The 12,468-nt window shown below is 44.9% G+C and overlaps 1 protein-coding gene across 1 annotated transcript; it reads left to right on the forward strand.

Moving 5' to 3' along the window:
* Positions 1-10,934: 10,934 nt before the first annotated feature.
* Positions 10,935-11,917, forward strand: LOC124512391 (uncharacterized). Its single transcript, XM_047079891.1, is given in 4 exon segments — positions 10,935-11,019; positions 11,121-11,152; positions 11,155-11,565; positions 11,684-11,917. Coding segments are annotated over 4 exon segments (723 nt in total). The 5' UTR covers positions 10,935-10,973.
* Positions 11,918-12,468: the final 551 nt, after the last annotated feature.

The raw sequence follows: 12,468 nt of genomic DNA on the forward strand, positions 1-12,468 counted from the left end.
GCATCACGGCTCTGACACAGGTCTCTCATTGGTCACTGACCAGAACGCTGAAATAAAACTTAAAAACTGCATGCCTGTGGCCTCTACGTATATGTCCAAGCTTCCAAGAGCCCAAACTGAGCCCGAGATTATGTGCAGAGAACCTGAGTCAGCATCTGGGTCTTGAACTGAGGTATATGTTTCCAGAATTAAGAGAAGTTGACACAAGCTCATATAGGGACAAATATGAGTTTTCTCCAAAATTGTGCTCTTGCACACTGAACATTTTCTCATTCTCCAGGTAATCTGTCTTCCCCCAGTCCCAACGTGGGTTCAGGATAATGGAGGGATACCACCCACCCACACTTCCTGTCTCACACTGGGGTGTATGTGGGCTGTGAGGGAAGGGGACTGGCATTAGGTTCCACCTAGCACAAGCTGTGCCTCCCTGGAGAGCAAATTTCCAAATGTGGGAGACTGAGACCATGAGGCTGAATGGAGCACCCAATGAAATCAATCAGAAAGGTAGGCACAAGTGCCTATGGATGACTCTGACATCCAGAGGGAGCCTGGTGAATGTGGATCCCTGCTCTCTTTCTCTTGCCTACTTTTCAGTGAGTTTAACCTTAGATAAGGATCTGCGTGGGCTTCCAACTTTGGTTTTCTGAGAGCCTTCTCAAATAACCACACAGAGGTGATTCTGTGAAAAGTTAGGGACTTCAGCCCCATCCATTCTCAAGTAATCAGGTACTTGCTCCACTGTTTTCTATGTCCTGATCACTGGGAATGTGGGAAGGAGACCTGCCCTTCCCTGGGCCCTTTGTCCCCTTGCTTCTGGGCCCTGTAAGTCATAAATCCTGTGTCTCCATTTCCTTTGTTGGGGGTGCACGGAAACGCCACCTTGAGTCAGGAGGGCCCCATGCATCTCATGTACCCAAAGCGAGAGGTCAGATGCCTAGGGAGCCACCTGTCCATCGCCCGAGAGAGTGGATATTACCTGTTCCTTCAGCAGGATACAGTCTACATGTTCTTAATTCTGTACAACAGCTGGGGTTCCCAACACATTTCTCCCCAAGGATGGGATTGGGGGCCTAGGTGGTGCCCTCCAACAATGTTAGCATTGAGAATGGCTCACTCGTTCCTCACCCCCACACCTCAGCTGCTCTAGGAAGGAGCTGGAGCATGCTGGTTGTCTGTAGTGTTCCTTGGGCTGACGCCAGGTGTTTCCAGAAACCCCCACCCTAAGTTATCAGTGCCATAAAAGGTCAGACTCCCTGCAGAGACCAACAATCAGGCACCACCCTGGGGTTCCAGAGCTGTGTATTTCCTACTCATCTCCAGGTGAGATACTGCTGGACACCGAAGACCATATCCCCAGATTAGTGTCGAAGAAGACACCAGGTGCTGGGTCCACTGTGTTTCGGCCAGTACCCTGGTTTTGTGCTTGCTTAGCCATGCCTACCTAGTGACAGAGGCAACTCTACCAGGAGCATCATGTCTCCATGGGCGGAGACATGGCCAAGGCAACCTCCCCCGACTGGCTGTATTCCTCACTGTTGACAATGGCTCCCTATTTGACAGGTGTTGAGGGGGACACCGCAGCATCCAGCATCCACGGACCAGTGTGAAAGAGAGCAATGATGACAGGCATTACACCACCACGGAAATGCAAGGTTTCCTGGAATAATTTGTCCAAAGGGAGGGAGACAAGGACATTGATGGACTTCAGTGGGTCTTCATAATTGGCTCCAAGCTGTTGCGTGAAGCACTTGACATACTACAGCTGGCTGGATTTGTCCAAGTCCCCCAGATTCATAATCACTGAAAAGCTCAGGGTATCAATGGACTGTTTACTTAGAGACAACCTACGGAGCCTCCAGTCTTTTCATTGTAACAAAAGGCTATGACAATCACCCCAAGGCACATGGCAAGAGACACACACCAAGGAAAAAGGGGAAGGCTCTGAGGAAGAGGTTCCCCAGGGCCCCAGAGCCCACAGAGATAGGAAGAAAGAAGCTCTGATTCTCCAGACATGGATTTTTATGTCATGACAGCACAGGCCCACTGGGAGAGGTCAAGCCCAGGTGATGCAATCCAACTCTAAGATAGAATAGGGACAATTCAATGGGTGTGGTTTTGGTGTTTTGTTTTGTTTTGTTTTGTTTCCCTTATGTCATGTGCCCATGAGCCCTTGTCCATTTCCACCTGGAGGAGAGGCACTTGACAACAGAATCTAAGCAGTTCTTCTTGAAGGACCACTCTGATTTTAAGCCTTGTGCCAATACAATTCATGGAAATACCAGCTTTAGTGTAGCAGGCATTAGCATGCATGCCATAGTCAGATGTGAAAAGGAGAATTTTCAAGAAGCCCAAGACTTATTTGCTGCAAATGCTGATGGGATCACCACCTCCATAGATAGGAGCCCACAAGAGGGTCCCAGCAGTGCCCCATTCAAGGCGTGGAACTTCAACCCAGACCTCTTGCTCTAGAGATGATTCCCACACTTCTCTTTATGCACAGCTCTGAGAAGAGGGGTCCCTAGTGACTTAATCTGAGGCAGCCTGAACACAAGACAGAAACTTTGATCAGACTCTTTGGGATCTTCGAGAGAATGCTGTTCCTACACTTTGGGTGGGTGCCATCACTTTTATGGACATGACAGCCCTGGTAGTGGGGAACTGGGATCCCAGTGGGTGGAGAGATGCCAAGGCCCCTGCCTAGGGACCCGGAGGTTTGTGGAGTATGTCCTTCCTCCTGGGACAACTGCCTCTACACTTCTGTAATTATTGTGTAAGACACAGACACACACAACACTTTATTTCTCTGAAGCCAAGGTACAGTGCTTCCCAAAACCCCTCCATATATAAGTGTTGTGCCCTTTAGCTTACTAGGTATAAAGGGAGGGATAGTAGAAGGGTCTCAACATCCCTTTGATGTCACTATTGGAAGAATCTTTACTGAATCTCTTTTAGCAACAGTGGCCCCTTTGACCCTGCATTGTCTTGTTAATGATGTGGTTGCCCTCACATGCCATCAAGGCTAGTGGGAGCAAACAAAGTGCCTGGCTTTCCTGGGGGGAGCTACATATCAGGAGTCTGTAGGACTGCAAATTGCACCCTGCCACACCCAATTAAGACAGTATATATACATCAATATTGTGTGCAATAGAGGACTGAGAATTGCAGCCCATAATTCAAGATTTACTGAAGAAGAGGGGACATTAAACACACCATTTCTCCTTTCAGTCCACCCACTTGATGGGCATTAAAGCCCCCTCCTAACAGGTGGCGCTTTACAGCTGACTACTGAAATATAAATGCCCAGCTGTCCATAAGATGGCTCACATTCCCAAGACCTTCTAGGCAGTTGAGAGTATCTAAAGGGCCACAGAGGGGACTCTGTCACGACTGAGCTAGCCAGTATGTCCAATTCAGCACCAATGACCAAGGAGTCCCAGCCACAGTCTGCTCTCAACCTGTACATCTCTACCTTGCTGCCTTGAGACTTCCTAACAGCCCAAAAAGTGCCAAAATGTTAGCCTAACCAGCTCATGTGGAGCCTGTCATGAGTTCCCCCTGGCTGGGCAATTGACATCTACTCTCACTGGTCAATTATCATGCATTGCTGAAAGTTTGGGAGGAACTGCAGTTCTTCAGCAGCTATAAGGTGGGTTTTGTCACCTGACTGAGCTACTCCAGATTTTCGGCCTACTTTCATATGACTTGTGCTGTTAGGCAGCCTTACCTGGAAGTGGCTGACCTATGCCACTTGATGTACAGGTAGTCTAAGTGCCAATGAAACATTTTGGGATCTGGAAAGTGTTTGTGCCATGGGGGTTATGCTGGAGTACCTAGTGACCATCTGGCACCAGATTGCCTTGCTATGTCACCAAGAGAGAGAACCTAGCACCATGACTGTCTTCATACAAAGGGAAATATTCTCTCCCAATACTTCACCTGAGCAAAGGACCATCCTGAAGCTTCCATCAAAGTTGTGGTCCCAATCAATGCAGTGGAAGGAAAGGCAGAGTGACATTGTCGTGCTGGTTGTGGATACCACACCCTTCCATTTGTCCATCCACATGGTGCATTCACCTGCTTGCATTGGCAGGAAATAACACTACTTTGGGGACTTACTTGCTATCCTGATGTCAAAACAATTGACAATCAGACTGATTATTTACTGTAGACGGGACTTGGAAAACTGGTGTAAGGGTCTGTGTCTGACCTGCTGAGATAACCACACAGGTGAATGGGGCAGATGCAGTCTGAAGACAGACAGTCATAGAGGTTCAGAGGGAAAGCAGGAAATGTAGTCAGTCTTTTAATAGTGGGGGAAAGGGCGGGTTACATTTTTAAAAGTTTGTTTTCCTGACAGGAGAGAGCCAGAAAATGAAACTAGGTGGAAATGCAGTTTCTTGAACCATGACCTACTATCTGATGCCATGTGCTTCCAGAGACTGAAAATTGGCTCTGGGAATCCTTACCTATGGTCGTCATAGTGATGGCCATACAGGGTCTTGACGATGGCATTTGGCGGAACTATTTTGTGCAGCTTGCATGAATCCAAGGCATCTTTCCCTAATTCTGATGGCAGTGTAGTTGGTTAGAGGTTCGTCATAAGGTCCTTCCCAGTGAGGTGGCACTGGGTGCTCTCTGAAGACCTGATGAGCTTCCAGTATTCTGTAGAATGGGTGGCAAGGCTTGTCAGTGGCAGAGGCCATGTTCTTATTGTCTGTGGATGATATGACCCAAGTGTACCAGTTAGTTCTTGGACATGGCTATGCATGGCATCAACTGTGTCATATAAGTTATCACAAAGTTCACTCAATCAGTAATGAAAGGGTTAAGCATTCCTTTCTAAAATACTAATGCAAAGGGGTTCAGTCCCTGCCTGCTATTTGGAGCATTCCAAATCTCATTAAGGGCCAAGGACAATGATTCTGGATGTTCCAGGCCAGTTTCCAGGTGAATTTTTCCTGAAGGAATTTTGTGTCTAGTTTTTCATGTTCCACATCTGTTCCCCTAATCCACATATCCTCTTCGTCCTCTTCTGTGATGACTGAGGATGATGTGGGGTATGAAATTCTAATTGTCACCCCCAGTCTTTGCAAGTACATAGTTTGTCTATGTACTGAAGTGAGTTCCTTGGTCTGGCTAAATCCATAATGGAATGGGAAAGCCAGGAACCATCTCAGGCATCACATTCTTTACCACAGTCGTGGCATTGGCATGTCCAGTCAGACAGCATCAGTCCATCCACCAAACATACAGCCATTAACCAAAGAGGAAGCCAAATTGTCAAATCCATCTGGAGAGCCCCTATGGGCAGGGAGGGGCTAGAGGGACTCCCTGGGGCCTGCTGATATTATACAAAACTTGGAGAGATTTACTACTGCCCTGGGAAATAATTTACTCAGAGGTTTAGTGGATGCCTGGGAAGAACCCACTGTCTCTCAGTTTCTTAATTATCCCATCTGATGTGGTTGGTGCAAGAACAAATGAGAGAAGAAAGGGGCCTCAAGAGACCCTCTCAACCCCAATATACACCCCATATAATCATTATCTGTCCACCTGTCTTTTTCACATTGTGAGGAACTTACATGATAACAATAGTCCAAGTCAGGGATAAAGGCAGACTTCTAAAGTGGGGGAAAGGACAGGGGCTCTGATCTTGGCTGTGTATTTGACAGCCTTGTGAGCTCTGTCAGTTGCTGGAGAGACGGTGGCAGTCTCCTCACGGTTTGGGCTGGAGAGTGACTGTTAGCAATTTTAGCAGAAAGATCAGTCGCATATAATAGGGCAGCAATTATATGTCTGCTGGAAAAATGTCCTCTGGTACTCATGGCGGTTAGGACCTGTGGGATTTGCAGAGGGTGTCAACAGCCCTGAAGACTCCAGGACATGTCTGGAATGGCTGTGAATAGTGGCGGCCTTTCCCTTTGCAGATGTGCAAGCTTGGGAAAACCTGGGAGTGCAGTGGCTTAGACTGATTTTACAGCAGGCATAGAGGATGCCTCAAGGACTTTTAGTAGGGACACTGGCCTGAGTGGTTCCTATGTTTCCCCACATACAGAAGCCATCACAAAATAGAAGTCAGGGTGGGGCACCTGGCTGGCTCAGTCAGTTAAGCGTCCGACTTTGGCTCAGGTCATAATCTTGTGGTCCGTGAGTTCGAGCCCCGTGTCGGGCTCTGTACTGACAGCTCAGAGCCTGGAGCCTACTTCAGATTCTATGTCTCCCCCTCTCTCGACCCCTCCCCTGCTCATTCTCTGTGTCTCTCTGTCTCTCAATAAGCAATAAATGTTAAAGAATTTTTTTTTTTAAACAGAAGTCAGGGTTGACCACCAGATGTCCCAGAAATCATTCCTGTAGCTGAGGGCAATCGTGTGGAATGAAGTAGGGTTTCCCCTTTTAAAATTTTTTAACGTTTATTTATTTTTGAGAGAAAGAGTGTGAGTTGGGAGGAGCAGAGAGAGAGGGGGACACAGAATCTGAAGCAGGCTCCAGGCTCTGAGCTGACAGCAAAGAGACAGATGCAGGGCTCAAACTCAAAAACCTCAAAATCATGACCTGAGCTGAAGTAGGAGGCACACCTACTGAGCCACCCAGGTGATCCGGGTCTCCCTTTTTAGGGAGGGGAGTGGGATGGCCAGACTTAAACTGTTAACATGACACAAGATGATGGAGGGGTTAGTCAATGGCTTGCTGGTAGGTAAGTGGTTGTCCTGGGAATTACAAACTTGTCAGAGAGGAACACAGAGGTGAATGGGGATCCTAATGTATCCAGACAGCAGCTGTGGGGGTGCAAGCATGCAGTGGTGCCTGATGGCCCAAGTTCTAATTTTCATGGGAAGAAAGTTATAGGACATATCCAAGAGGCACAGGTTGTCACAGGATACCTGCAGCCACTGCATCTCCATGGAATGAGAGGTGAAACATGTTATTGATATTCAGATAGATGAGAGTTTGGGGTGTGCACAGAGCTAATATTAATGCTTTAAAGTAGGTTAATGCCTCTGAGAGTCATGAAAAGGAATCTGTGGCAGCATCAGGTAGGGGTTAGGGGCTCATAGAGACATAGCAAGGGCAGTGAAGTTAGGGGTGCTTGGGAAGCAGTAGCCAGGTTTCCTTAGAAGTTTATGCAGCTGCATTTTTGTACCGGTGAGAGGGATGCGAAAAACTGACAAGACACTTTGTGGGGAGTTTTGAAGCACTATGACATAGTCCTCATTGGCAGCAGCTGTTTGCAACCATGGACATTAAGAAGACAGGAGGGTGTATGGTCCTGTCCAGCTGGTGCTTTAGGAGGGTGGGGGAGTCTGCAAGGGCTCTCTGACTACTTCCATACTAGAGTGACAAGTCACGGACATACTAAACAAGAGTGCAGCCTTGGGTGAAGGCACAGAATGTAAGTTGCCTTCTACAACTTGGAGTAATATTGAGCCCAACTTAGTTGCCTTCCCCAAGCATACATGAAAAGAGAACTTGTTAATCAGAGTGCAATGGCATTGACAAGAAAGTTGAGCAGAGGTTCATCCCAGTAATGCATCTTCATCACCAGGAATTGAGGCATGAGTGGCAGCCTGGTTAGGGACAAAAGTGGGGGGTGGGGTGAGTAATAGATAACAAAAGACTTTATGGTTCCTACATTGTACAAATCAGTAGCTTTGCCTTCTGAATCAAATTCTGTTATTTCTTTACTCACAAGATCTGGGTGTTACACAGTGAGGAGGTAAAGCAAGAACATCCTGCGGTAACAGAGTCTATCACAGGGTCAGGTCCTCCCTCTGCAGCAAGACAGGGCATCTGGCTACTGATGGGTTGGGGAAGTTCCTTTCTCAGGCCCCCTGAGCACAGGCTCTGCACTGGGGGCAATCCATCCTCTTGTGCATGTGAGGCCCAGACACTAGTGGGCACATCTTTAAGACTCATCCTCTGAGGAGCACTTTGAATGGAGATGGGTCTCCATTAGGGAAAGGGGAAAGCTTGAGGTGTGGTCTGATGCCAGGGAAATGAGGACACCTTATTGTCCCTCCTGCATTTTGGATATTAACCCCTTCTCAGTATTTTTTACTGTAATGTCTACCCTCCCATAGACTGCCTTCTACCTCTGCAAATATTTACTTGCCCCTTTTCTAGAATGATGTAGACCCCTTGTATGCTTTGTTCTCTGTGATTTTGCTTTTATATCAAATCAATCATTCTCAAGTGAATGTCATGACGTTTATCTTTTGTGTTTACTTTGAAGGCATTTAGGTTTAAGTGTTATTCTTAATCCTTCATTCATTTTGAGATTTTTTTGTGTCGACGTGTATGTATGAAACAAGATGATGGCCAAATGTTATTATTTTGCATGTATATATCAATACTATTTTTAAATTTTTACTTTGTTTTTGAGGGAGAGAGACACATCATGTGTAGAGAGAAACAGAGAGAGACAGAGGTACAGAATCCAGGCTCTGAGCTGTCAGCAGGAGCCTGATGTGAGGCTCGAACCCACAAACCATGAGATCATGACCTGAGCCGAAGTTGGATGCTTAACATACCGAGCCACACAGGTGCCCCGAATCAACACCATGTTTAGGAGACACTATCCTACCCCCACTGCACATTTTTGGAAATCTCATGGAGGATTTGCTGACTGCATCTTCAAACTTCTACTTCTGGGCTCCGTAATCTGCTCCACTGATCTATATGTCTCATTTGATGCCAGCAGCACACTGTTGTGGTTAATGTACCTCTGCAATATTTTAGAAATAGAGAAGTGTGATGTCTCCAAGTTCTCTCCGCTTCATGATTATTTCCTTGCTTCCATGTGTTGTGTGGTTCCATATGAATTAGTATATTTTTCAGATTCCCTAAAAAAACTCACTGGCATTTTTATTGACATAAAAAGATAAACATAAAAATAACATAAAAAGGTAAAGCAGAAGGAAAATAGAGACTATCACAAATACAGAAAACAAATCAGTTACATAAAAAATTGTATTTGGAAAAGTAAGTAAAATTTGAAAAAAAAATAGGTAGCCTAGGTAAATAGGGAAGACTCAAACAAATGCAATCAGAATTGAAAAAGGAGACATAACTGAAGTAAAGTCATGAAAAGGATCATTAAAGAAAAACTTAGATATTTATAGGCCAACAATTAGATCACCAAGAAAAAAATTACACATTTTATGCCATAATGTAGTCCACCAAGACTGTTTCATGGAAAAATACAAAATGAACAAAAGAAAAATTAATAAGATTTCTCTATCTAAAACCTCACCCTCCAAAAAATCTGCATAGGAGTCCATGGCTTTATTAAAACTTCTACTAAGTATTTAAAGAGGAATTAATGCCAATATTTCTCAAACTATTACAAAACATTGATAAAAAAACAGCACTCCCAAGTGCATTTTGTGAGGAGAGCATTGCTCTCACACCAAACCAAAGAAAGACACCACAAGAAGGGAAACTACAGGTCACTATCTCAAAAGAACATACATGCAAAATTCCTTCACAAAATCTGAGCTTACTGAATTCAATAGAACATTTAGAGGATCATACAACATAATCCAGTGTGATTCACTCCAGGAATGCAAGCATATTTCAACATACACAAATGAATAAATGTGATGTCTTCCATTAAAAGAGGGTACGATTGAATCAAAGCCACCATTAATTGATTCAAAAAAACATTAGACAAAATTCAACACATGTTCATCATTTAAAAAGAACCCAATTAAAAAGGAACTGAAGGAAATGACCTCCACATGATCATGGCCACTATGAAAAGCCCACACCTGACAGCATATTGAACGGTAAAATGCTGAAGGCTTTCCTGTCAAATCAGGAGCCAGGCAATGATGGTCACCCCTAACATAAGTATTCCCCATGATGACGTGAAGAATACATATGCCACCTCAAACTATGTCATCTTGTCACACTGCTTATTTGGATGAAAGTCACGTGAGAAATAGTCCAAGGACACTCAGACTCTCCATTGTCTCTTGACAGAAGGATATAAATCTCACTTCCATGTACCAGGAGGAAGAATCATCCTTAGCACCAGAAAAGGAACACAGGGACAAGAAGGCTGTGCAAACAAACCTAGTTGCTTGGTGACTAACATAATACCCCAAACTTAACTCTTGCCAAATCCAATGTTTTGTTGTCTGAAAATCACAAGTGCCACCTGCTTTGTCCTTTATCTGGGTGTCATATCATTAGGAAGGCCATGCACTTACAAAATGAAATTTATTCTCTCCTGTAGATATGTCTTATGTCAATTGAATCCTTACACTGGCTAAATCCCAGAAGAAAAGAAGGGAAAAGCTTTCTTCTCCTACAACTGGAACATGTAACCAGGAAAAATAGGGAATAAAAAAAATAAAAGACATTTAAATCAGTAGGAAGGGAGAAAAATTATGTTTGCAGATGACATGACCTTAAACATAAGAAAACCCTAGAGATACAACAAAAAAATATTAGAACTACTTTTAACAATGAGGGAGATTGCAGATTACAAAATGAACAACAACAACAACAACAACAAAAACCTGTTATTTTTCACACCAGCATGGAAATATATCCAAAACAAATAACAAAATTATACAAGTGAAAATGACACAGAATAAAGTATTTTGGGTTAAACTTAAAAAAAATATGTAAAAACTTGTAGAGTAAAAATGACCTTTGTTGATGAAAGACCTGGAAAAATGCACACACGTCTGCAAATATAACTATGCTCACCGATTAGGATTATTCATATTGTCACAGCACCATCCACAAAAACTAATGTAGAAGTGCATCACTAACCCTGTCGTTCAAATTTAAAGAATCAAATTAAGTCTGGAGTTTGATATATATGTCAGAGCACATGCAAATGTGGCCTTGTCTGTGCTGATAAAACCAACCCAGCCCCTACACTGCCGCTGGAGAGGAGCCCCAACCCCAGGAGTCCCAGGTGTTCCCATCCTGTGATCAGCACAGAACACAGAAACCTCACCATGGAGTTTGTGCTTGGCTGGGTTTTCCTGGTTGCTCATTTAAAAGGTAATTCGTGGTGAACAGGAGACAATGAGTATATGAGTGGATATGAATTAGAACCAGTAGATGTGTGACAGTTTCCTGACCAAGATGTCTTGTGTCTGCAGGTGTCCAGTGTGGCGTGCAGCTAGCTGGTGGAGTCTAGAGGACGTGGTGAAGCCTGGGAGGTCCTTGAGACTCACCTGTGTAGCCTCTGGATTCACCTTCAGTAGTTCCAGCAGGAACTGGGTCCACCAGGCTCCAGGGAAGGGGCTGCAGTGGGTCGCAGAAATTAGTGGTAGTGGAGGTAGCACAAGCTACACAGACTCTGTGAAGGGCCGATTCACCATCTCCAGAGACAACGCCAAGAACGCGCTGTATCTGCAGATGAACAACCTGAGGGCCGAGGACACGGCCAAATATTACTGTGCGAGAGACAAGGTGAGGCAACCTCACTGGGAGCCTAGACACAAACCTCCCTGCAGGAGGGGATCAGCACCACCAGGGGGCGCACACTATGCACAAATCTGCTTTGTGTTCCCAGGTGCAGGTGCAGATGGAGGTTACAGGCAGGTTTCCTGTCAGGGTCTGGGGCTTCCTCTCCACACAGCAGTTTCTCCAGGGAGCCTCTCTGGACACAGGATTCTGTGTTTACCTATTAACTGTGTGAATTAGATCATTGTTGTCTTAGGAAAACTACCCTAACATGCACAAAAGAAAAAGTTGTTTGCATTGCTTACTCCTGTCCCTCAACATGAGTGAATTGCAGATTTCCAGAGGCACAACAGCTGAACCTTTACAGGAGTCCCAGATGCACTTCCTGTGCAGCCAGGACCACAGGATACCACAGGTCCCCATTATCTTCACCCAGCCCTTGTCCCAATCAAACAACGTGACACTTCCTTCATGGCACTTTGCTACTTAGGACTTTAAATGAGCTACAGCTTTATTCAATTCCTCTAAACAAGAGATAAATCATCTCCATGTATTAGTCAGGATTCCCTTGAGCAACAGAACCCAAAGCACATTGGTTTCCATGACAAAATATGTTGAGAAGTCCCATGATCTACTGTCACAAGTTGGGGAGCCTGGAAAACCTGTGGTGTAATTCTCGTCTGATTCTGAACTAGTGTCTAGTGTCAGAACTTGGAGACCTGATGATATAACTCTCAGAACAAGGGCAGGAGGAGACCAATATTCCACTTCAAACAAGCACATGGGAAGCAAAAATGAGGGAATTCTTCCTCCCTCTGCATCAGATTCTACTCAGAACTATAATGGAATGGGTGATGCCCAGGCAGAAAGAAACCATGGATGGAAATACCAATCTCTTCTGGAAACTCATCACAGACATACACAGAAACAGTTGTGAATCTGGGCACCCATGACGCAGTCAAGATAACACATACAGCTAATCATCACAAGTCAACCTGCTGTAAAAGTCGAGTTCAAAGACTGAAGATTTAGAAGTCCATG

This window comes from Lynx rufus, unplaced genomic scaffold (assembly GCF_022079265.1).
Source record: "Lynx rufus isolate CCGP_SWC_20201006 ecotype Redwood Valley unplaced genomic scaffold, mLynRuf1.p SCAF_17, whole genome shotgun sequence".
Lineage (NCBI taxonomy): Eukaryota > Metazoa > Chordata > Mammalia > Carnivora > Felidae > Lynx > Lynx rufus.